We start from the raw sequence: 27,089 nt of genomic DNA on the forward strand, positions 1-27,089 counted from the left end.
CTCCAGTTTATCTGTTTTTTCTGTCTGTGCTTTTTGTTTCTTCTAAGAAACCATTGTCTAACCCAAGATTCACAACAATTTCTTCTGTGTTTCTTTCTAAGAGTTTTACAGTTTTGGCACTTATGTTTAGGTCTTTGATCCATTTTGAATTAATTTTTGTATATAGTGAGATAAGGGTCCAGCTTCATTCTTCTCTAAATGGATAGCCTGTTCTCCATGTACCATTTGTTAAAATGACTGTCCTTTCTCCATTGAATTACCTTGATACCCTTGCTGAAAATAAATTTTCTGTAAACATAAGGGTTTAGTTTGGACTGTCAGTTTTATTCCACTGATCTATATGTCTATCCTATGCCACACAACATTGTCTTGATTATTATAGTTTTGTACTAATTTTGAAGTTTTTTGAAGCTGCCCAACAATTGGTATCCCCTCTAAACTGTTCTCATATTTACTGTGTATATGAAGCCTTGTGTATGTGCTGTCTAATGTATTTCATTTATCTTTATATGTATAGTTGGTACATTATGTACATTAAACAATGTGGGGGTTAAGGGTGCCACCTCCTGCACAGTCAGAAATTTCTTATATAAGTTTTGACTACCCTGAAACTTAACTAATAGCCTACTGTTGACAGGAAGCCTTACCAATAACATAAGTAGCTGTTTAATATGTTTTGTATTTTATATATACATATAACATATAAAAAAGTAAGCTAGAGGAAAGAAAATGTTATTAAGATCATAAGGAAGAGAAATTACATTTATAGTACTATACTATATTTATTGAAAAAAGCTCATGTATATGTGGATTCAAGCAGTTCAAACCCATGTCATTAAAGGGTCAACTGTATGTGCTCAGTCTCCCGGGGCAGATTGTTAATGCTTTTGAGGGATAAGGGCTGTATCTTGTATATCTTTGTGGACCTAGAAATCTTAATGTTAGTAAATAGGATAATGATGTCCTACTGACTTAAAAATTTTTTTATGAAAAATTTCAAATTTACATGAAAATGGAGATGAAAATATGAAGATCTTCCATGTACTATTTATCCAGATGTAATAGTTATTAAAATTTTGCCATAGTTTCTTCATTTTTCATACCCTTTCCTTCCTTCACTATAGCATTTTGAAGCAAATTCCAGAGAACATGTCATTTTGTGCCAACATATTCTGTTTACATTTTTAAAGAATATAGGTATTTTTTCTATAACTACAATGCCATTATCACACCTAGCAAAAGTAACAATAATTATTTATTGTTTCCAAGTCCATATTCGTATCACCCCAGTTATCTCAAAAATAGCATCTTCATTTGTTTTTTGTGTTCATGATCCTTACACAGTATTTGGTTGTTGGTCTCTTAATGGACTGATTTCTTATTTACATGGTGAAAACAAAGCAGTACATTTTATTCATTTTCATGGTTCTGAATACTAGAGTGCTTATAAAGCCAATATCTGTTCCTATTCCTTAGCCACTTCAGTGAACTCCTCTCCTGCAACTCTTAAGCTGTGGCTTGTATCTCTGCTTCAGGAATTCCATTTTTCTGGAGTTCTGCATTTCCAGTGACCCACTTCCAAATTGCAGCCATTGCAGGGCTATAAAAATACTACATTGTTAGTTTTTGGTAGTGACGTGAGTATTATGAAATGGGTGTGTCTTTGCCAAAGATGAGTCAGTGGACTTTGTGCCTTTTACGTTGTACTCGGTGTGTGTGTATGTGTGTGTATAATTGTACAAGTACACATATATGTAACTGAAAAGTTTAACAGAACAATTCTTAACTTTCTTTTTTTTTTAAAGGATTTTATTTATTTATTTGACAGAGATCGCAAGTTGACAGAGAGGCAGGCAGAGAGAAAGGAAGGGAAGCAGGCTCCCTGCTGAGTAGAGAACCCAATGTGGGGCTGCATCCCAGGACCCTGGGATCATGACCCGAGCCGAAGGCAGAGGCTTTAACCCACTGAGCCACCCAGGCACCCAATTCTTTCTTTTGTGTGATTTAGTCTTAATATTTTCTATTTTGTATTCTGTTTTATTTAAAAAAATGTTGATTTGACCCATTAATTGATTTTACCACCTGTTAAATGAATCCTGACCCGTAGTTTGGAAAATAACATTTTATTGGATAGTTCTGGCCAATGGAAGTAGAAATTAGTATTTTTTTCATTTTGTCTTTTTGCTAGGTCTCCTAGTTCTAGATATATTTTTTTAAAATCACGTTTGAAGATTTAGAAGACTGAAAATTTTGGTTGTGAATATGTATAAATACACACATGTTGGACCAGAAAAGGTTTTTAAAAGTTGAATTAGATTAGGTGGTTCCACCATCTGAATAGGCAACTTCTTTGTTCCTGAAGCATTCTTTTATATTTTTTTCTTTTGTACAGATACGTCGTCATGAAATACACAAATCAAAGAACAGAGCATTAGTACACTGGGAACTCCAAGAAAAAGCTTTGAAGAGAAAATGGAAGAAGCAGAAACCAGAAATTTCTAATCTTGAGAGAAGGAGATTGTCTATAATGAAGGAGGTAATGCTAAACTGCATTATCTTTAGAGTTAGAGAAGAAAATGATCAATAGGTTTCTCTCTTTCCTTTCAAATTTGATTCACATTGGAAGGACTTCAGTAAATAACTGTGTCCTTATATAATGATTTACACATGGACTCTGAAAAAAGCAGTGGAGTGATGATTAGCATCTAGTTTGGAGGTTTGAATTCCTGCATGGAAAGTTACTGTTTATGTGACTTGCCTGATTGTAATGTTATGAGATTTCAGCGGTATATGCTAACAAACTGACTAGTACATTCCTCGGCACATAATTTGTTCCTTATATACATATATAAACTGCTATAATTATTTTTCTCAGTTCACACACAGTGCTATTAGATTAATTACTTTGCAAAAAAAAAAAAAATGTGTGCTTGTCCAACAAGTTAGTTAGTAAGCCACTTGTCCTTGGCTAAATCTTTTACAAAATGTAGGGTATTTGGATAAGTAATCAGATGTGTAGGAATAAATAATATGGCAAATAAGAGGAAGCTACAGCAAAAAAACCTTTGATTTGGGATGAAATCATTGAAAAAGAAATATACTTTGTAGTGTCGCTTCTTGTTCATTGTTGAAGCTTATGGCACTTGGCTGTTCTGGGTGACCTTTCACTGTAGCTTTAAATGGCTCTGTCTTTCGAAGAATTCATTAGGCTTGTTAGTGAAAGGTAAAAGTTTCAGTCTTAATGTATCATCAGGAAGAATTCCATCTCCCAAATAAATGTTTATATGGACTTGTAAAAACAGTAGATTGAGAGAATATGGTTCTTTACAGATAAGTATCCTTTGATAATCTTGGACAAAGTATGTGGTTCACAGTGACCAGGAGAAAAGGCAGCCCTTTTGAGGCGACTCTGGGCTTTTGTGTCCCATCTCTAGTGGCTCCTGCTCTTGTCCTGAACTGCTCATGTCCTGAAGGAGTAGATATGGTAGAAGGAGGGACTGAAGGAAGAGTGGTAGGAGAGGATGAGTGAAGTCTCTCATATGTCCCTCCAGTCCCATGCCTCAGGCCCTTGTGTCATGGTTCTCAACGCTGACTGCACATTAGATCAGTCAGTGTTGAGATCTTTTATGAAAAAAATCATAGTATCTGGACTCAGATATATCCGTATTCAGCTAATCTGATTTAGTGGACCTATAATGTGGCCCTGCTTAGGTATTTTGGACTCAGATATATCCATATTCAGCTAATCTGATTTAGTGGACCTATAATGTGGCCCTACTTAGGTATTTTTTTAGACAGTTGTTATGTAATTTTAATTCATTGCCAGGGTTGAGAACCTCTGCAGTTAGTGAGATCAAGTATTTCCATCTAACAGTATATTTTGGAGATTATCCCATGTCAGTATTTAGAAATCTACCTTTTCTTTTTAATGGCCAGGTAATATATAGATGTACCACAATTTATTTATCCAGTACCTTATTTGTGAAAACTTAGGAAGTGTATTGGACTATAGTTTATTTATTTTTTTTAAAGATTATTTATTTATTTGACAGACAGAGATCACAAATAGGCAGAGAGGCAGGCAGAAAGAGGAAGGGAAGCAGGCTCCCTGCTGAGCAGAGAGCCTGATGCGGGGCTCAATCCCAGGACCTGGGATCATGACTTGAGCCTAAGGCAGAGGCCTTAACCCACTGAGCCACCTAGGTGCCTCATGGACTATAGTTTAGACCTCTGGTTAAGAAGATACAGTGGTTTAAACAAAATAGAAATCTGTTTCTCTCTATGAAACAGTTCAGAAGTAACCAGTAGTTGGTAGGGTCTCTGTGGTCCTTTATTCCAGGGCTTCCATCACTGAGTAGAGAATGGCTGTTCCAGCTGCCTTTAGCTGTATTCTAGCCAGCATGAAAAGGGAAAGAGAATGCATGCTACTCCTTTAAATATCATCCAGAAATTCTGGCTTCTATCCCACTGTCCAGAAATTCATCATATGACCATTCTCACTTAGAATGACGGTTAGGAGATGTCGGTGTATACTTGGCTAAAACTTGGGAATTCTGTTAAAAGGAAAATGAAAAGACAGGAAATTGGTGGGTAAGTAGCAGGTCTGTCACCCACAGATTGTTACCTCATTTGTCACTGGAAATAATACAATGAATACCCTTGAATGTGGTTTTAAGTACATGTAAAACTATATTTGTAGAACAAAATTTTTTTTAAAGATTTTATTTATTTATTTGTTTGAGAGAGGGAGAGAACAGAGGGAGAGTGAGAAGGAGAAGCATACTTCCCGCTGAGCAGAGAGCCCGATGTGGGACTCGTCCCCAGGACCCTGAGATCATGACCTGAGCAGAAGGCAGGTGCTTAACCGGTTGAGCCACCTAGACACCCATGTAGGATAAATTCGTAAGAGTGGAACTGCTGAGTCAAAGATATGTGCATCTATTATTTCAGTGTTGCTAAATTTGTTGTGTCCTTGTTAAGGGATGTGATGGGACCAAATGAAGAAGCCTCCTTGGGCATACTCACCTAGGCAGTATCAACATGTATTAGATCTACCAGTCCATCCCCCAGAAATGGACTCCTACCTAGATTAGCAAAGTTAAGAGAAAAGCTCTTTGGCTAGCATAATCATTCGCTGTATGATGCACTCATGTCTTGGGAATCAAGCAAATGAGGGTCCAAATTCGATCAGAGAAAGGGAAACTTCGATAAAGATTTTATAAATTTTAGAAGTCTAATAACTTCCCAGGTCTCTCTGTAATTTGCTATTTCTGTCTGGTTTTTATTATCAGAGAACAAAAGTGCTAGAATTAAAAGTTTTTGTTAGTATTTTTGAAGGGATCTTGGATGATCTTTTGTGAATCCAAGATGTGTACCACTATTCATAAGTTTGACTTTGTGCTCTATGAACCCATCTGGGAAAGTAATGTAATGTATACAGATGGGCTTGCAGAGATTGGTTTACTTATCAAGAGGATGGTTTTTTTTTTTTTTTTTTTTAAGTAAAGGTTTTTATTTATTTATTTGACAGAGAGAGAGAGTGCAAAAGTAGGTAGAGAGGTAGGCAGAGAGAGAGGGGAAGCAGGCACTCTGCTGCACAGAGATCCCAATGCGGGGCTCGATCCTGGGACTTTGAGACCATGACCTGAGCCGAAGGCAGAGGCTTAACCCACTGAGCCACCCAGGCTCCCTAAGAAGATGGGTGTTATCAGAGAGGAGTGATGAATAAATCTAGAGAGAGCAAAAGAAAGCCAGTACCCTGATCTGTGGCCTCTCAACCCATCTGCCCCAAGAAGGCTGGGCAGAGACTGGCAAAATGCAACAGTGTAATCTCTTTCCTGGAGACCTCATTATAATTGATAATCAGGTCTTGGTATGATAAAATTATTCCTCTACTATCTGCTTTTTTCAATTATATCTCTTTATTTTGATGGAAGGTCAGTAATTTTTTTTTGATAGTAAACTCAAAACTGCCATTAGGAAATATTCTGTGTCTAATTTTTCTAGTTTAAGTGATAGATTATAATGCTTCATTTACTCTCTTGCCTAAGCTCTAATTGGGTGTACTTGCAAGATCGCTAACCAGGGATAGAAATTTGGTTCATGGGATAATATAATTTAAGTTGTAGCAACATTCCAAATATCTCTAGAATGGTACAGGTGTTCAGTGTGTCCACATTCTTACAACAGCCCTTTGGGGTAGGGGAAGGTGGCGGTATCTTCATTTACATATTAGGAACCTAAGCTTAAAGAGGGTTGGATTTTGCTTAGTATCCCTTGGCTGGATCCTAGTCTTCTGGCTCTGAATGTGCTCTTTGCCTTATATCATTCCAAAACTTACTCTGTGGAAAGAACAAATTAAAGACTTGATTCTCACCCACTGAGCTATCCAATCTGATTGGCCACAGCAGGAGAAGAAAGGGAAAAAGTCGGAATGTGACTTTTGTTATTTCTCTTAATGTCTTAAAACAATAACTGAAATCATATTATATACTTGTTTCCATGGGCTAGAGAGATTCTGGTAAGAGGATTTTTTGCCAGAAGCTCCGCTTCATTGTTTTGAATCAGTGTTGGAAACCAGGCAGTTTTGTTTTATGACTCCTCTCAGTTTAAGAATGCCACCTGGTGGTGGTGGGTAGAGTTGACTTGCCTGTGCTCCTTGCTTATAATTAAGAAAGTTCCTGAGTTGAAAGTGCCTAATCAGAGGCGCTACTGTAATCGTATTTTTTGAGTTCTCATCCCTCTAGGATAAAAGTCCACCTTGTTTGTAAATACAGAACTGTCACTTTTTTGTTTGATGCCCCAAAACTCATATCTTACCTCATAGTCTCTTAAGTTGTTGATCATGATCTATTAGTGGAATATGAAATCACTTTAAAGGTTGAAACCCTCTGAATATATGGCTCAGAGTTTTATATCTTTAATCAGTGTTTTTCAAACTGTGGATCACAACTTGTTAGTGGATTGCTTAATTTAGTGTGTTGTAGCTATTATTTTAAAAAATAGAATAGAAACTAAAAGAAAATATTATAATGGTTCTCAAAAAGTAAGGTTAAGTAAGACTTTTATCTTGTTATGCATTTACATTTGCGTGTATATTAGGTCACGCCAAGTAAGGCCAAGTAAGAAATAATGTATTTCTTAACTTGGATTGTAGCCAAGCATCTGAAATCTAATTATTGTAATAGCGCCATCTCCTGGTACTTACAGATATTGCCATTGAAGGATTTTGGGAGGATGGTGGCTTACAGTTGTTTTTATTCTCTGAACCTTTGCATGGACTTTTCCTTTGTGATTTCATAGTATATATAGATTTTTTTCTGAATAATAATATTTATCATTAACACATGTCTAGATTCTTTCTGATCAATACCAGATGCAGGAGGTATTAGAAAAATCTGATCATTTGATGGCTGAAGCAAAAGATCTGTTTGTTGATTTTCCCCGTAGGCGCACAGGTAATGTATTTCGTTCAAACAAAAGCTTCTTTTTCTTATTAATCATAGCCTACAATGGCTGTTTGGAAGAACTTGAAAACTTTTTTCGGGCATCACATTATTTATAGTACAAGTAGTTTAGAGTTGTTAGGCATAGATTCAGTATAATTTGTTTGCTTTTCACTAAGAATATTCACTATTACAAATTATGGAGCTAAATAGAGGTAAGTCATCATTTACTAGTATATCTCATGGTGCAGTTTACAAGATTTTGTTATAAATATGACTTAGTTTCCAGTTTATTAATGTTCGGTTACCGTATAAAGTGTCTGTATTTGTATGTAACTTGAGTAAAGCTAAATTTTGAAGCCTAAAGCTACTTCAGTCTCTCTCTGACAGAGACTTTGCCTTTTGTCAGATATATAGCATTATTCACTTTAATGTGTATATAATCCATTGTTTACTTTAATCCCTAAAAACAGATCATTAGTTTTTAGTTTAAGATCTGAATCCTGGCTTAACCATTTATTATTGTGACTTTGGGCCATTTGCCTCATGTCTCTGAGTTTCAATTTGCTGACCTATAAAATAATAATAGTAACAACCTCATCAGATTTTGTGAGGGTAAAGTGATTTAATATATGTAAAAGCATTTAGAAAAGTGCCTGGCATATAGTAAGTATTATATAAGTGTGAGCTGCTATTATTATCATTTAAGATTTTTATTTGATAATACAAACCTGTGGCAGTGTATAGTGCTTGTAAAGTCAGTTTAATTAAATGAAGTAAAATCATCATGACTTCTTTTCCTTCTGCAGGGTTTCCAAATGTAACTATGGCTCCTGATTCCTCTCAGGGTCCTATTGTGGTAAATCAAGACCCTGACACGCAGGCTGTTCTTAGTGAATCCATCATGGAGCCTCAGGTAATATGCTGTCCTTATAGCCATCATGCTTATGTTGAAATTAAATTTATGCAGGCATAGAGGTAAACTTTTCAAAAGCTTAAATATCAACAGATACCAAGTTTGGTTGCTAGAATTGTTCTTCCTCAAGCATATTACACTTTGGGTGAGTTATATTTGTACCAAACAAGACAGGATTGGATAATAATAGCTAACCATTTATTGAGTACTTACTTATGATGTAGGTACTAGCATTACCTCCAGTTAGCAGGTGAAAAAACTGAGCTTCAGAAAAATTAAGTGCCTTGTCCAAGATCACATAGCATCAGAGATGGCATTTGCTCCGTCTGCCATTATAGAAACAGTGGGGAGTCTCTTAACTTCCACTTTAGAGTCAGGTGGATCTGTGTTTACATTCTGTTAGTACTAGCTGTTGGATCTTGGGTTGATTTCTTAAGGTATCTGAGATGACTCAGAGTATTTTTGGTTTTGTTGTTGTTGTTATTGTTAAATGGGAGTAGAATATACTTACTATGATTGTTGTGAGGATCAGCTGAGATAAGTTATGTGTCTATCATGATTCCAGATACTAGTTCTTCATTAAATGTTAATAGTCTCTTTTAATGGGTGTGTTTATAAAACAGGTGTGTTTATTCCTGTTACCCAGGAAACTTGGAATTTATCGACCAGTTACATGGGAAAATTATATTATAGTAGTAAAATGTTAATTAAAATGTATCCCAACCTAACTGAAACTCTTAATTAATCAAAATGCTTAGAATTTTGAAATGGGAAACATTTTTTAAAGCTCACGAAGAATTTAATATTAAAATAAAACAAATTTTTAGGATTGACGAGGACTCAATACCTGTTTAGTGCAATTTCCTAGGTTATTTATATGTCCTATGAAAAAAGGAGAATCATCAGTTAGAGGGATGATCCTAGGGAATTACAAGGTCCAGAATCATTAAAAACAAACAAACAAACAAAAATCATTAATCAAAAAATCATTAATCAAAATCAAAATCATTAATCAAAAAATCAGAATCATTAAAAAAAAACAAACAAAAAACAACTTAAGTCTACTGTTTTCTGCTTACAAAGGCAATTAAGTAGAATGTTACATGTTTTAAATAGCCAAAAGCCATTATGTTTTGGCACTTACTAAAAATGTTAGCTTTGAGGGGAATCCTCCTACATTACTGGTGGGAATGCAAGCTGGTGCAACCACGTTGAAAAATGTTGAGATTCCTCAAAAAGTTGAAAATAGAGCTACCCTATGACCCAGCAATAGCACTACTGGGTATTTACCCCAAAGATACGAATGTAGTGATCTGAAGGGGCATGTGCACCCCAGTGTTTATAGCTCAATACCCAAACTGTGGAAAGTGCCTAGATGTTCATCAACAGATCAATGGATAAAGAAGATGTGGTATGGCATGGCATGGAATGGAATGGAATATTATGGGATATTATGCAGCCATCAAAAAACCTGAAAGCTTGCCATTTGCAATGACATGGATGGAACTACAGAGTATTATGCTAAGCGAGATTAAGTCAATCAGAGAGGTACAATTATATGACCTCACTGATTTGAGGAATTTGAGAAATAAAACAGAGAGAAAGGGAGGGAAAGATGAAACAAAACAAAACCAGTGAGGAAGACAAACCTTAAGAGACTCTTGGTCTCAGGAGACAAACTGAGGGTTGCTGGAGTGGAGAGGGGTGGGAGGGATGAGGTGGCTGGGTGATGGACCTTGGGGAGGGTATGTTCTGTGGTGAGTGCTGTGAATTGTGTAAGACTGAAGAATCACAGACCTGTACCCCTGAAACAAATAATGTATGTTAATAAAAAAAATGTTAGCTTTCAGATAATTATGGTCTCTGTTATGGGGAAGGGGAAATGGCAAGAGCTGGGGCTAGAGAGATAAGGAGGAGGTAGGTAATGAAGGGCTAAAGAACCAGAAAGTGAGAGGAGAGCCACCAAAGAATTTTAGGAAGAATAGAGTCATGATGAAATCCATTGTAGAGTGGAAGAAGGGTTTGGGAAGGACAAGACTGGTGAGAGGATCTGGTTAGAAGACTTAGGTTAGAATTTTAGTGAGAAGTGGTGAGGGCCTAACCTAAGCAATGGCAGTAAAAGAAGGTAGAGGGGAAGAGAGATGGGTTTGAAAGATTAAAAAAGGATAGAATTTACAGCATTTGGTAGCTGATTGGATGTGATGGATGAGAAAAAGGGGTAACTCCCAGTTTGCTGGTTTGAGCATCTCAGTAGATGGCAATACTCTCATGGTCTTAGGTAATATGTCAGGAATAAGGCTTCTGAAAGAGTGATAGGAGAGGCTTAGGAAGATGACTAGTTTTGGACACGTTAAATTTATGTGTGTAGGATGTCTACTAGCAATATCTTAGGCAGTTGAACATAATTGTCTAGGACTCCTGAGAAATCTGGGTGAAGAAAGAAATTCGAGAATTCACAGCATTTGAATTGTAATTGCAGCTTTGGAACTAGATACAATCTTTCAGAAAGGGAGTCAAAATGAGAAGATAAAAGGTCCAAAGGGAGGATCTTGAGTATTAAGAAAGGGCAGAAAGAAAAGAATCAATGAAGGAGATGGGAAGGAAGAGCCAAAAGAATAGAATAAAAACTAGGGAAATATGGTATCTTGGGAGTTAAAAGGAAGAATGTATCAAGAAGATATTGAAAGAAAGGAAGGAATGGTCATTAATGTCCAATCAATTAGAGAAGAAAGGGAAGGCAGAGACTGAAAAATATCTATTTGATTTAGGAACAAATAAAAAAAAGATATTGACCTTGTAGACAGCAGTTTGAGTGGAATGGTAGGGCAGAAGCAAGGTTGTAGGGCATAGGTGGTTGAGAAGCCGTGTGGGGTGGGGGTGGAGGGGTGGGTAAGATTCTTTTAAGTTTGGTGGTGAAAGAGAAAAGATATGGTGAGAGAAAAGAGAAAAGATACTCACATTTAAATGCGGTTGAGCTAAAGCCAGTGCCGAGAGGTTGAAGTTGCCCGAGAGGGATGGGGCACTTGATGGAGTGGAAGGAGGTGAGAGGGTTTAGGTCCTAGAGCACTTGTGGAGATGTTAGCAGTAGAAGGAGGGACCTCTCTATTATAATGACAAAAAGAAACAAAGGATGAGTGTACATATAACCAACTTGTATTTGTATTTTTATTGTTATGTTGAGAAAGGCTCTTAACGAAGTAGATGATGAAGGAGAAGGAACTGTTAACAGCCAGTCTGAAGAAAGTGGGAATGAGTTGGATAACTCTATAAACTCTCAGTCAAAAACTAACGTAGATCGGTAGGTATATATGGATAAATATTTACAGGGCTTCCCTTTTCTCCAAGGCCATTTCCTTTGTTTCCCAGCTTTATTGTGATATTATTAACATAATATTGTGTAAGTTTAAGGTATACAATGTGTTTATAATATTTCTACTTGTGGAACTTAATGATGTTTTCTTTGTGGCCTAATATATGATTAAATTTTTGTAAATGTTCCATTTGTGTGCTTGAGAAGAAGGTATATTCTATATTACCAGTGTATAAAGGTCTATATGTATATCCTTAAGATCTGCTTCATTGATGATGTTATTTACTTCTGTGTCTGTACTTACTTTTGTCACTATCTTATATTGAGAGTAGTGTATTAAAGTCTCTCTTAGTGTGTTTCTATTTTTCTTTGCATATGATGTTTAAGTATATTTAATTCTGTTTAAAGTTAAATACCTGATTGGTGTGTTTTTTGGAACATGGATATCCATAAGTATTGTATTTTCATTGTGAATTATGGCTTTTAGCATTGTAAAGTGTCCTTTGTCATATTTAATGCCTTTTGGCTTCAGTCCTATTTTGTTTGGTATCAGGAATGAAACCTCTGCCTTCTTGTTTCTGATTGTCTAGTTCATCCTTGCTCATTCTTTTATTTTAGCTTTTCTGAATTTTTGTGTACTAGGTGTATCTTTTGTATTTAGCATAGAGTTGGGTCTTGCATTTTAGCCAGTTTAAAAGTCTTTTTTTTTTTTTTTAAATTGGTGAAGTAAGCTTGTAATATTTATTGATATAGTAGATGTGTTCGATGTCAACTTATTTTATAGTACTATGTATATTATACTATAATTATAGTTTTCTTTATGTAATGTTTTTTGTGTTCTCTTAAAAATTTCTTTTGATATTTAGGAAGTTTGTAATTTTGTTCTGGCTGGTTGTCTTTATATCTGCCTTTTATAGAGCCCTTTAGTCCCCTATATTCTTCAACCTTTTGCTCAGGTGTGTTAGTTTTAAATGGCATGCTTTGACTTCCACCTATGACCTATGCAACAAATAATTTATTCTATATTCTCATTCTTTCTCTTTTTCTCTCAGTCCTTCTCTTCTTTTAGCTGCATTTTTTTTTTTTTTTTTTGCTTTGACAGGACATAAAACATTTACAGATTATTCTTCCTTATTGCCATTTTTTAAAAAGAGATTTTACTTATTTATTTGACAGAGATCACAAGTAGGCAGAGAGGCAGGCAGAGAGAGAGGAGGAAGCAGGCTCCCTGCTGAGCAGAGAGCCCCACGTGGGGCTTGATTGCAGAATCATGGGATCATGACCTGAGCCGAAGGCAGAGGCTTTAACCCACTGAGCCACCAAAATATGGCAAATATTATTGCCATAAATATGGCAAAAATATTATTGCCATTTTTGTTTTAGTCTTGGATCTATAGTTAAATGTATTAAATGCTCATAATCCTTTTATGATGTTTTCCTAGTTAACTTTTGGTTGGATCACTCATTTAGACAAAGCTCATGGTGTAGGGTTTATGAGTTCTATTCTTTGAGTTCTTGAAAGCTTAAAAGTTTTCCTGTAGCTTTGATATTTGAAGGATAGCTTGGCTGGATATAAAATCTTTAATATTTTGTTTCCTTAATTTTTTTGAAAATGTTCCTCCATTCTTGGCTTACTTTGAATGTTGTTTTGACTGGTCTGATGCTAGAATAATTTTCTTGCCCTTATAAATAATTAGGCATTTTTATGTATTGATGTCCTTTATGTTTAAAATTTATTCTTTTTATCTTTAAAATTTAAATATTGCTAAGCTGTGTTTTGAGTTTACCTTTTCAGGTCAGTTTTTCCAACACAGTTGGCTTTTTTGTAGATTTGGTTCTTTTTTCTTTTTTTTTTTCTGGAAGTAAGTTTCCTTGGGTTATAGTTTCAGATATTAGTTTGATATCATTGTTTTTTTTTCTTTTTTCTTTTTCAGAGACTCCTTTTATCTACATAAAAGTGATGTCTCTTGTTTTCTATTTCAAATACTTTCTCTCTAACCTTTTATTCTTAATTTTTTGTTGTTGTTTTCCTATAATCTTCAGTCTTCCTTATTAAATGTTTATTTAATGATTATCCATTGGACACATTGTAATTTAATCTTTATTTTTGAGTTTTTCTTTTTCTTTATATTCTTTCCTGAGTTCAGTCAATTCTTATTTTGTTCCTGGTTTTTGTCTATCTCTGTTCTTAGTTTTAGAACTTATGATTCAAGATCTATATCTCCAAATGCTTGTTTAAATATACTGAATTCCATTTAAAGAGTTTTGTTACAATTTTCTTCTGTTCTTGGTAGGGGAAACATTTTTATTGGCTAGAATATTTCAATTAAATTTTCTATTATTTTGTCTTGTATGATGCAGACTGTTTTAGTTTGTACATTTTATGGACAGGGTTGTGAGTTTGGGGTAGGTCTCTCAATTATAGTGAAGTACAGTTATTTTCATGGGTGCTTTTTTTTTTTTTTTTTAAAGTATCAGCAGGTGAAAGTTGGTTTGTACTCCAATACTGTTCTTTTTTGTCTTGAACTGTTCTCCCTTGTTAAACATGTTAAGGTAATATACTTTTTTTGTGTGTGTCTTTAGCATTCAGCCTCCTAAGAACTCTTCTTTCTTCCTGTTGACATCAAGAAGTGGTGTCTTTCCAAGACCTACCACCTTGAGTTCTATGCACTTTTTAGTAGTATTTTGACTGCCCAGGTTTGGTGTGTGTGTGTGTGTGTGTGTGTGATATTCCTTTTTGAGTATTTGCTATTTAGAGTGGACTTCTTTCTGGAGGTGATTTTGTCACCAGTAGACTCTTCACTCTCTTCTTGGTTTGGTCATTTTCTTTTTCTTTTCCTTTTTTTTTTTTTTTTTTTTTTTAAATGACCTGTTTAGTCATTTTCAGCTGCCCTCACACCCTGCTAGGGCTTCTGACAGGAGCTCAGGAAATATCTTTGCTGGAGTTTAGTGTGTATTTTTCTACTTATAGGTAATTTGAAGTTAGTAGTATTATCTGTTTTCCAGTCATGTAGAAGGTATGGGTTATGAGCTATTTTTGCTCCTCTTGTTGTCCCGTCTCTTGGGTTTGGGAGGATGTATATAGAGTGATTCAAATTAAACTGGTTGCTGTTTCCTTAAGGACACTTGGAAACATGTATCATCTTTTAAGATGAACTTCTTTCAGAACCCAAATATAACTAATCTTGTGCAATATTGCTTTTATTCTTTACATTTGAATCAAGTTACTGTTTTTTATTTGGTTGGGTTTTATCTCATTTAGTTGTGTGAGTAGGTGGTTTCCAGTTTCGAGTACCTAATGTCTCAAAATGTTACTTGTTAACTATTAAACATGAGGTATCAGGAGATGCATTAGATTTGGGATCTGGAGACTAAGTGCCTTTTGATTTGAAAATTTCTATGAATACATGTTCTTGTGTGACCTAAAACAACAGAAATTTATTCTCTCACAATTCTGGAGGAATCTGAAATCGATTTCATTGGACCAAAATCAAGGGTTTGGGAGGGCTACCCTTCTTCCAGAGGTTCTAGAGGAGAATCTGTTCTTTGCCTTCTTTGCCCCTTCCAGGTTTTGATGACTGTTGGTCTTCCTTGGCTTGTGACAGCTGCATCATTCCAATTTCTGCCTCTGAGTTCATATCACCTTTCCCTCTGTGTGTATGTTCAAGTCTTCCTTTGCCTCTCTTTTATAAAAATATACATGATACCATTTAGGGCCCCCCCTCCCCCCGCCCAGGATAACCTCACATCCCAAGATTCTTAACTTAATCATATCAGCCTGTTTGCTGATTGTAGAATTTTGGGAGTCTGACTCTTCCTTCATTTTATCCTATCTCTGTCTCTTTCAGTCCAAGCTGCCGTATTTCTGCTGGTGTAACATTCTCAAAGGACCTTGTGTGTTTCCTTTGGATGGCATTAGACAAAGAGGCCCTCCAGAGATCTTCCCTGGATAATTCCATCTCTGTTGCTGTCTGCTGAGATCATTAAGGGGATCTGTGAGTCAGATGCCTAATCTCTTCAGATTAGCAAAACATTGTGTAGCCATACGCTTGTCCTTCTTTCCAGGGCGTGCTTTCCTAACAGTGTGGTATCTCCTAGTTTGACCATCTTTTGCGTTCTGGGCAGGCTGAAAATTTCCCAGATCACCAAGTTCTGGTTCCTTTTGGCTAACAGTTCTTCCTGCAGTGTATCTCTTTCCTCCTACATTTCACTCTAAGCAGCAGTAAGAAAGCAGGCTGTACCTTCAACACTTTGGTTGGAAATCTCCACAGCTAAGTATCCAAGTTCATTGTTTACAAGTTCTGCTTTCCACACAACTCGGTTATGTTTTCTGGTACTTTATAATAAGGATTGTCTTTCTTCCAGTTTCCAATCACATGTTCCTCATTTCCTTGTGAGCCTTCACCAGAAGCTCCCTTAATGCTCATATTGCTACCAGTATTCCATTCATGATGATAGATTCTTTCTCTGCCGTGCTCCTCATTTCCTCCTGGGTCCACAGTGGAAGGGTCTGTAACATCCATATTTCTATGAATAGCCTGTGTAAGGCAACCTAGGATTTTTGTAATATTTACCTGAAAATTCTTCCATCCTCACCCATTCTCATTTCAGAGCTTTTTTTTTGGTAAACATTTTTTGATATTTTGTTACACTAGCACCTTGTATCCAGGTGCCAGAGTCTACATTAGTTTTCTATGGCTGCTATAACAAATTACCATAAACTTGATGACTTAAAACAACAGAAATGTATTCTCTCACAGTTCTGGAGGCCAGAAATCTGAAATCAGTTTCACTAGGCTGAAATCAAGGTGTTGGAGGGCCACTCACATTCCCTCTGGGTACTCTAGGGGAAAATCCATTCCTTGTCTCTTCCAGCTTCTTGTGGCTCTGGCCTTCCTTGGCCTTGAGTCAGTATAACTCCCATCTCTGCCTCCATCATCACAGCACCCTCTATGTCTTTGTGTGTCAGAGTCTCCTTGTGTCTCTCCCTCTTATAAGGATGTACTTGATTGCATTTAGGGCCCATCCAGATAATCCAAGGTCATCTATCTCAATATCCTTCCTAACTTAATCACATCCGCAAAGTCCCTTTTTAGTCAGATAAGGTGACATTCACAGATTCTAGGGATTCAATTATAAGTATCTTTAGGGAGGCCATTCTTAACCCTGTCATAGGTAGTATTATATTACTTTCCTTGTTGTTGTCACATAACCTGACTCTTAAAAAAGTATAAACATTAGAGACAGTAATGTGAGTTCAGACTGTTTTGGATTTTCCTAACTTGTACAGAAATCCTGTTACAACACTTTTCTTAAGATTTAGCCGGAAGGTTGGACTTTGAACTAACACTTACAAAGGAGTCTTTCTGATGCTTTGATAACTAAGCCCCCTTTGAATGGATTGCATTATAGGCCTTTTGCTAAATAGATTTTGTAGCAGCAGCTAATGTGCAATGTACTATCCATAATTTGCATGAAAGCAACTCTCTTAGGTTGAGATTTGTGGAGCCACTAAATAATATTTGCCCATTCCTCTTTTTTTTGGGGGTAACAGCTTTATTGATTTATTGTCCACATACCATACAGTCCATCCACTTAAAGTATAACATTCAATGATTTCTAGTATATGCAGAGTTATGCAATCTATAGTCAGTTTTAGAACATTTTCAGTACCAGAAGAAACCCCATATTCTTTAATAGTCAAATCCTATTTCCTCCCAAGCCCTTCAGCCCTATCTAATCTATTGGATTAATCTATTCTCTATCTCTGTAGATTTGCTTATTCTGGACATTTCATATGTGTAGAATCATTCCGCATGTGGTCTTTTGTGTCTGGTGTCTTTCACTTGGCATGTTCTCAAGATTCATCCATGTTGTAGCATGTATCTCCACTTCATTCTTTTTTATGGTTGTGTGGGTGCAGTACATTTTACTTCTCCACCCATCACTTGCTGGGCATCTGGGTTGTTCCTGCTTTTTTGTCACCTACCCCTTTTAAGTCTCAGTCCAACTGAGAAATAGATAAAGGAATCATATGGTTGGAGAATAAAGAATAAGCCTTACCAATGCTAAAGATGATTATAGCAAAAGGCTTAGTTCTCTAACTCCCTATACTACAGCTCTTCTTCTCACTCCTTCTCCCTGCTCCCAGGGACTCAGGGCAGAGTCTGCTCTAGTCATTTTACTTCAGGGATGAGCATAGACTGTGTTCTGAGGATAGCCTCCTTCACAGAGAGAAACCAGAAAGGACCAAGCCATGTACTTTCTCTGGGAGAAAGAGAGGAGAACGGGGCCCATACCACAAAAATTCAGAAAGGACAGATTTTTCTTCCAAGCAGGAGCCAAGGTGGGTGAGAAACTGGGAGGAAGATGGAATGATTCCTTTTAACACTAAGAAGACTGGCATTTTAGCTACCTGTCTTAACAGTTAAAGCAAAATGTATTTTTTTTCTTTGATTTTGAATTATTAAAAGTGCTGTCAATCAAACATTTAAGCAGTTGAGCAGTTTAAATGATATTTATTAATTTTGATATAGCTTGTTGCCCCATATTTTATAGGTTTCTCCACCAACTGAAGGAAGATAATTCTGAGTTAATTAATAAACTGTGGACTGATATTCAGCAGAAAATAACAACACAGTCCCAAAACCCTCCGGGAACTCCATCACCTGCCCCTCCATCAGGAGAACAAAAAGGTTTGTTCCCCCATTGTATTATTTCTCACAGAACAGTAACTTGTTTTATTATGTTCTTCCTTAAACATAGTAATGTTTAAAGGAATATTATTTGGGTTTTGACTGGCTTTACCTAATTGATCTGTTAATTGGAATGCTTAAAACTTTTTTTCCTGTTCACTTGAGATTCTTTTGGAAATATTTTTTCCTTTAGCTGCTCTGAATGCTACCAGCGCTGTCAAGAGAATCCAGACCAGGCTTCAATCTGAAGAATCTACTGAGACTCTAGACTCAAGCTATGTTGTGGGACAAGTGCTGAACTCAAGGAAGCAAAAACAGTTGTTAAAGAAAGGTTCAATCCCTCAATTTACAAAGATGAATTGTTAAACGCATAACTTGATACAGCTTCCTATATCTCTTAGTAAAGTTTTTTCCTTTAAACCCATCCAGTTGGAGCCAGCTGATTAGACTTTTCTAAATGGTAGCTAAGAAATGCCTCCAAATATAACAATGTAACTCTGTAGAAAGGTGGTTCTAGTACATTCATTATAGATAGTGTAAACCTGATTTAGACTATAGTTTTTATGAGAAATGGTGATAACTTCTATAAAAACCTTTTGTAAACTGTGAATAACAGTCAGTGGTTTTTCTAGTAGCTTGCTGGTATAGCTTTTCCTGGTCTTCTAATAGGGTGACTTCTGTCATTATCAGTGAAAGGAAAACTGGATTCCATTGCTCCTTCCAAGCAGAAGAAGAATGTGTTAACAGCTAGCACAGCCTCCACAGACTTACCAAACAGCAATAATTCCAGCCTAGATGTCCTCAAACACATGATCAATGAAGTGGAACATGAAATGGAAGAATACGAACGGTGGACGGGACGCGAGGTCAAAGGACTGCAGAGTAGTCAGGGGCTTACAGGCTTTACTCTGTCACTGGTGGGTTCCCTCTGTCGCCTGGTTCGGTACCTTAAAGAGGTAAGAACAAGAGGTTATTCTCCTCTACAGAGTGCTGGTGGAAACATTGGGGTTTTTTTTTCCTCTACACTTAATTTATTGCAAATTCCAAATGAAGAATAGTAAAATTTGAATAGCTTTGTTTAAAATATCTCAGTTTTAGATTATCTGCAGTAAGGTTTTACCTTTTAATTTCCCTCTATATGCCAATTTATGTATCCTATAGTATAAGTGATGTTGATTTTAATACAAGCTGTTCTAAATTGTAATTAGTAAGGTAAATCTACTATAAATAAAATCATGTCTTATGCTGACATTGAATATATTGTTTGGCAGTATTAAATTCAGTAGAACTACTAAATGTGTCCTTGTTCTATTGCTTTTCTCTGTGTTCCTACTCCTACTTTAGTTTGGAGAGTGGCATGCCTGTAATCTGTAGACACAGATGAGGAAAATTCTTCACGTTATCTGTGTGACTACTTGGGCTTTGTCTGAAGTAGATCTTTTGTTGTTCTGAAAATAATTTGTAAGAGAAGCAAGAATTATTTTGTAATTAATTTTTGAATAACCAGTCTTCAGAATGCTGAGGAATTAGAGCTAGCTCTACATTTCATCTTTCAAAAAACCCATTTAAGCTGTTCTTATGTTTTATACATTTAAATTTGTTAAACAAATACAACAGAAAATGTTCAAGGACATTTTATTATTAAAATAGTTGGTTCATCACTCTAATTCTGATGTTTCAATTTCTCTGGAGCTGTCTTCCTAAAATTACTTTTTAGTGAAATATTTATTGTACTGTCAGACTTATGAAAGTCTTATCATTCTTCTATCCTTACATTAGGGTTCTCCAGGAATGTACTTTTGGCTCTCTGAAAGCATTACAGGTTTAGTAGCTTCCACTTTTTAGCTAATCACTTGCTTTACAAAGTTAAAACCATTGAAGCCTGTTGTTATTTTTATTTTATTTGAACAAACTTAGTTGTTGAATTGGTGATCATAATCACATGGCATGAAATTAAAAGAAACAGAAGGTTATAGATAAAAATTCTCATTCCCACCCTTAACTTCCATTTAACTAGTTTGCTTCCCTGTGGCCAGCAGTCATTGCCAGATACAGGTGTATCCTTCTAGAGATGATCTGTGTATATTCAAGCAATATGTATATGTCCTTCCCTCCACTTTATTCGGCAAAAATTTGTACTTATTTAAGCCTGTATACCATTCTGTTTATTATGTTCTATATAAAGAAGGGAAAAGGACACAGCATTTCATTTTAATGCAATATAAGCCTTTTTATAAAAATATGTCATTCTCATTTTTGTCACATATACTTTGTATCATTTTCTTTGACAGTTTTGAATAGAAACTCTTAGTTTTCAGTATTTGATGCTTTTAATGGGAGTTTATTTTTGGATGGGGATTTTATCTTATTATTGATGGAGGTTGATTTTTTTTTTTTTTTTTAATGTAGAGCGAGGTCCAACTGCGTAAAGAAGTAGAGACGAGGCAGCACCTGGAACAAACGTTAGGTGATCATCGAGAGCTCATTGATGCTCTTACAGCTGAAATTCTTCTCCTTAGAGAAGAAAATACTGCTACCCAGGTACTTAGATGAGATCCCAACTTTTCTGCGTTTAGTAAAATAAGGGATCTTTAAGAGTATGTAAGATTTTCTTTTAGTTGCCTTTGGTTTAGTTGTGTGGCTGTGATTATTTATCACTTCTTTATTATCATCAACATTCATTATATTGGAGGTACTATAGTAGAAACTCGAAGTACAAATAACATACAGAAAAGTCTGCTGTCTTTAAAAAACATACTATTATTTGGAAAGACAGAATCTACATTTAAATGGTAACTACCAATATTATAGCAGTTTATCCAAACTGTGAAGTAAATGTTGTGATAGCTACTTCTAATTTCAAAACAGCAGAGGATACAATTTAGAAAGCTTCCTGTAATCATATGCCATTTAAAGTTGTTTGCAGTATCTTCATATTTATTAGATAAGTCCTTTTTGTCACTTGTTTAGCTAATTGCTCCTTTTATTATTTTTTTAAAGACACAGTATTTCTTCTAGAAACCAATTAATACTGCCTCAATGGTGCATTAAACATTCTTAATTTGTGCTCTTTCTGTTCTCTCTGGGTATTGCTCTCACTGCATTTACCAAACTGTGTTACACATGCATGTATACCTGTCATCAAGACTGAGCTGCTTGAGGGATGCCTGGGTGGCTCAATCAATTAGGCATCTGCCTTTGGCTCAGATCATGATCTGAGGGTCTTGGGATCAAGTCTGGCATCAGCCTCCTTGCTCAGCAGGAGGCCTGCTTCTCCCTGTGTCGCTCCCCCTGCTTGTGCTTGCGCTTTGTCTCTCTGACAAATGAATAAATAAAATCTTAAAAAAAAAAAAAAAAGACTGAGCTGCTCGAGCAGAGATGGTTTTATTCATCTCTTTGTTCTCCAGTGATGGTTGTTATTACTTTTATTTGTTAGCCAAAAGAGACTGGAAAAGCCATAGTTAGTAGGCAAGTTATGTTGTATCAATGGACATTAGATATAAGACATGCAATTTTTTATTGATCTATCCATTTCACATACCATTTAATTATCTTATAAAAGTATACAATTCAGTGGTTTTTAGTATATTCACAGAGTTGTACACCAGCACCATTATCTAATTTCAGAATGTTTTCCTCACCCCAAAGAGAAACTCCAAGCTTGTTAGCAGTCACTCTTATAGCTTATAGCTCCTGGCAATTATAAATCCACTTTGTGTTTCTAAAGATATTCAAATGTGGATATTTCATATAAATGGAATTGTGCAATATGTAATCTTTTGTATCTGATCTCTTTCACTTAGCATAATGTTTTCAGGGCTTAACTATGTTGTAGCATGTGTCAGTACTTCATTCCTTTTTATTGTCCACTAATATTCCATTATAAGGATAGACCGCATTTTGTTTATCCATTCATCAGTTGATGGACATTTTTAGTTGTTTCTACCTTTTCGTGTACTATGAGTGAATAATGCTGCTATGAACATTCATGTACAAGTATTTGTGTGAACTTAGGTTATCAATTCTCTTGGGAAGATGAGCAGTTTTAAAATGTACTAATTGAAAGAAAAATAAATAAAATGTACTAGTTGGATCAAAAAATTGTATTGATTTGGGCCGGGCACTGTTCTTGGTGCAGGAGGAACAGTCATGAACACAGAAGCAATCTTTAGGTGAAGTTGTGAAAAGTGACCATATTATTAATCTATTTTGAAGGCAAACAGTAGGATTTTTCCGATGGGTTGGATTTGGATATGGGATAAAGGAAAGGATGTGAGAGGAGTCAAGGGTGATTCCAAAGTTAGGGGCTGAGCATTTAGAAGGATGCAGTTGCTGTTGATGAGTTGGGAATGTTCAGGGGGAGTTTGGTTTTGTACATGTTGAGTTTGAGAAGCATGTATGAGTTCTAGATGGAGATGCTGAATAGGTCATTAGAGATGATTGTGGAATTTGGGGAAAATTTGAGCTGGTATGAAATTGTTTAGTATATTTTATTCAGTAATCCCACTAACAGTTCTGACCATCTGTGATTTTTATAAAATTTCTATACATTTTGGATACATATACATATATATTTGTATGTGTATAATACCTCTTATCTCGGTGTATATATTTTTTCTTAACCTTATTTTATATACATTACGTAACTTCTTACTGGGTCATGTTTATCAGTGTAAATGCCTGTGTAATATTCTGTTAAATTAGCTTGAGTCAGTTGATACCATTTATATAAAGAGGTTTTATAGATCAAAAGCACTGTAAAAAGGTTAATTCTTATTGTTGTATGGTAGTGTATTTATTAATTAATAATATTCTGTGATACATTTAACCATTCCTCTGTTGTGGGACTTTTAAAACATTTATGATTATGTGTTCTTACAAATACATGACTTTAGTATTTGAACGAAAGTCTGAAGTTCCTAGAGTAGTTAAAGTGGTGATACAGTTCTGCATGTCTAGGTGATGATCTGAGGTCTGATATTGCAATGATATTGTTTCATTCTTTCTTCTCCAGGCAAGACTTCAGCAGTACATGGTCACAACAGATGAGCAACTTATATCACTGACACATGCCATGAAGAACTGTCCTGTGATAAAAAGCAACAAAGAGTATCAGGCATCCGAAAGGGGATCCACAAGCAGGAAAATGATAGACAATCTGGGTGAGTATGTATGGTCTTATCATCCCAGGTTGGTATTAAACAGAGTAAACAAAACTGTAAACTTACATGTGATTGGTCATGTACACATAGATAGCATTGTAACGGTGACAGTTGCCATCGCTATTTCCAGTTAATATTTGTTGGGCACTTGCACTATGCCAGGCACTTTTTAAGTGTTTTTTTGTGTATTATCTCATTTAATCCTCGTGATAATCTGATGAGGTATTATTGTTATCCCTACTTTCAGGATGAGAAAACCAAGGCTTCGAGAGAGTTGGTAGCTTAGCAAGATCATACAACTAGGAAGTAGCAGAATTTGCTTCCTAGACCACTGGGGCTTTAGTGCCATCACTTTTCATCACTGTGCACCAGGTTCAGGAGGAGAGGAGATGGTCTTGGAAAGAAAAAGAAATACTGAGTTTTAGAAATTTGTAACTTTTTTTCATTTGTGGTGATACTTGGAAAGCCTTTCTTCACTTCCTGTGCCATCCTATGTCAGAGTCTGAATAGGACAGTTAGGCTTTTTCATGTTTTTTGCTTCTAAAAAAACAAATACTTCGATGAGTATCTGTGTGTGGTATTTTATGTATTTAGGAATGTTTTCTCATGAGGGATTCTGAGAAGTGGCTGACTAAAATTTAACTTGCATGAGATAAACTCAATGGCTGAGGCAGGTCTCAAGGACTAAGTGCTTTTCTCAAAAGCAGCCCCTTCTTCCCAGTGCTGGCCCCTTGGGAGCCTTGCCTGTGAGTTACAGCTAAAGGACGACATGGCCTAGAAAGTGAAGACTCTAGAGTCCATGTGATTTTGCTTTCTGTGGAAATGTATGTAAGTATAAATACCTGCAGTGTATCTGTAGTTACAAGTGCTGACAGCCTCTCATCTTCTTCAGAGGGCCCTGTTGTAAATGCTAATGTCTCCATGCCATTGGCATTCAGAGGGGAGGAAGCGGCTGAATTCACACAGGAAGACTTGCCTGTTAAGCTGTCTCAGGTGCCAACTCCCCCGGATAGTGTGAATCTGACTAACAGTTTTCCCGCACATATATTTGAGCCAGCTGTGTTGTTGACACCACCCAGGCAGAAGAGCAACTCAGGATTCTCTCCCTTGCAGGACGGTAAGCAGGCTTCTTCTAAAGCTGCCTGACGGTTGTTTTTTTATGCTTTATATATGCAACATACTGTGTCCATTGTTACCCAGTAAAGGGAATTCTGAAAGATATTGATTGCCACACATAACCTTTAAGCTAAAGGAGGATTTTTCAGGGTTGTGTATATCATGTGTGTTACACCTGTGGTGAAATGTCACCTTAAATTTCGTTATGTATCTGTTCTATTAGACATTGTAAATATTATATCAGATCAAAGGATTAGAGTCCTCAGCATTCAAATGTAGAGTAAGGGAAATCCTCCTTTCCCTGTGGGCCAGGAGCATAGGAAAGGGTAAGAAACAAGAGATTATACTCCAGAGAGAGAGTAATGAAAATTTAGCCAAGGAAAGGTAAGAACTGCGACTATAAGGATTTTGTAAGTCAGATTTGGTTATTAACCTATTTCTCATTGAAATTTCTTTAGCTTAGTCAGTTGAGGTAGTTTTATAGTGAAAGTTGATCAACAATTAAAAATAGCTTTCAGGTCACTTTTTGCAGGACATATATAGAGTTTAGAATAAAAATTTTAAAAGTTATTGTTTTTTTTTTTAAAGATTTTATTTATTTATTTGACAGACAGAAATCACAAATAGGCAGAGAGGCAGATAGAGAGAGAGGGAGAAGCAGGCTCTCCACTGAGCAGAGAGCCCGATGAGGGCCTCAATCCCAGGACCCTGAGATCATGACCTGAGCTGAAGGCAGAGGCTTTAACCCACTGAGCCACCCAGTAGCCCTAAAAATTATTGTTTATCCTTAGCTCAGAGATTCTTAACTTGGGGGCTCATGGATGGTCTTCAGAAGTACCATGGAGTGTTTCATTGTTTGGAAAATTATGTTTATTTGTCCACCTGTGCATTTATTCTGGAGCTTTAGAACCTTTTTTTAAAATAATTCTTCAGTTAAAAAACTACCTTAGATTTGCCTCCAGTGTTTTTAGAAAAATGTTATTCAGCCCTGATTTGCATACATTTTTTTATTTCTTTGAGTGTTTACATTCTTCCACAGGGGAACAGAATAATAACTTTTATTGTCATTGTAACTTAGAAATTTGGTCAGATTTTCTGTACCTTCTTTTCAATAAAGGACCTGAAGAGGCCATAAGAGTTAAAGAAAATAACAAGTTCTTGCCATGATAAGATTTGTTTTGGCATTTATTATGTGACTGTAAAGTCTGTCAAGTCTTTCTGGTATAGGGAGACAATGCTAGGCTGAGGGTCAGAAGTGCTAGAATCTTGGCCCATCTGGTGACTAGCTGGGAGGCATGGAGCTAAGACACTTACCGTCTCTACATTCATTTTTCTGGCTTCAGAATGAGAGATTTTTCTTTTATCTTTAATGTTCATCTGGCTCTCTAGTTCTGTGAGATACCATTTCAGAGCCTAGAGAGAATTGTTAACTTTAGAGCCTAGAGAGAATTGTTAACTCTGAATTGGAGATATGATTTCAGTTCTGATTTCTGTTCAGGTTAGATTTTCATTCTCAAAGTAAGCTTTCAAATGTTTACATGGTATTAATATGCTCATCTAATGATCTCTTGAGATATTATAAAGTATTTCCCACTGGTGATAGGAAGATAGCTTGAAGTTTTTGTTGTTGTTCTTTTTTTTTTTTTTAGAGTAGGCTCCCCCCTAGTGTGGAGTCTAACATGGGCTTGAACTCACAATCCTGAGGTCAAGACCTGAGCTGAGATCGAGTTGAATGCCTAGGGAACTCAGCCACTCAGGCACCCCAAATTCTTTTAAAGAAACAATTACCAAAAGTATTTTTACTCTGATTACAAATATACTAAATGTCCACTAAAGCCAATTATTTGGGGGCTGTGATAGACACCTCTTTGTTAGCAGGTTTGCCTTGAAAATAATGCCACACGTTTCTTTTACAGTGTACAGATGGAATAACCTTTGAACATGTATTCTTAGTTGGTGAAGTTTTGTCATCATATTTTTTCAGACTTTTATTTAGAATGCCCACATATAAAAAATTGTTCCGATAAAGGTGGGAGGTACATAGATCCCTTTGTCAGCCTTTAGTTATACTCTGGAATAGCTCTGTCTAATAGAACTTTCTGTGATGATGAAAATGTTCTGTGTCTGCTCCATTCATATTGGTAGGTGCTAGCATCAGTGGGCACTTGGAATGTGGCTAATGTGACTGAAGAACTGAATTATTAATTTTATTTAATCTTAATTAATTTGAATTTGAATTTGAATAACTGCGTATGTCCAGACACTCTTGTAATGGACAGCATTGCCCTAGAATTTCCCATCGTAGATCATTTCCGTTAGCTACTGATTGACTTCTACTTTCTTTTACAGTCACACCTTTTGAAAGAGTAGTATATATATGCTGTTTTCATTTTCTTATCTCCCATTCATTCTTCATTTTCAAGTGTCAATTCTAATTTTTATTTT

The 27,089-nt window shown here is 36.0% G+C and overlaps 1 protein-coding gene across 3 annotated transcripts in view; it reads left to right on the plus strand.

The window, feature by feature from the left end:
* SPICE1 (spindle and centriole associated protein 1) overlaps positions 1-27,089 on the plus strand; it is a 52,909-nt gene that overhangs the window by 12,876 nt on the left and 12,944 nt on the right. For 2 of the 3 annotated variants that reach the window (XM_059391959.1, XM_059391958.1), the window contains exons 4-13: positions 2,393-2,536; positions 7,355-7,457; positions 8,255-8,361; positions 11,547-11,659; positions 18,230-18,366; positions 18,560-18,697; positions 19,057-19,322; positions 20,776-20,907; positions 23,381-23,528; positions 24,421-24,645. In XM_059391959.1, the coding sequence (XP_059247942.1) occupies positions 2,393-2,536; positions 7,355-7,457; positions 8,255-8,361; positions 11,547-11,659; positions 18,230-18,366; positions 18,560-18,697; positions 19,057-19,322; positions 20,776-20,907; positions 23,381-23,528; positions 24,421-24,645 (1,513 nt within the window). The remainder of the gene's footprint in view (positions 1-2,392; positions 2,537-7,354; positions 7,458-8,254; positions 8,362-11,546; positions 11,660-18,229; positions 18,367-18,559; positions 18,698-19,056; positions 19,323-20,775; positions 20,908-23,380; positions 23,529-24,420; positions 24,646-27,089) is intronic. The other variant, XM_059391960.1, reaches the window with a different exon arrangement.

This window comes from Mustela nigripes, chromosome 2, assembly GCF_022355385.1.
Source record: "Mustela nigripes isolate SB6536 chromosome 2, MUSNIG.SB6536, whole genome shotgun sequence".
Lineage (NCBI taxonomy): Eukaryota > Metazoa > Chordata > Mammalia > Carnivora > Mustelidae > Mustela > Mustela nigripes.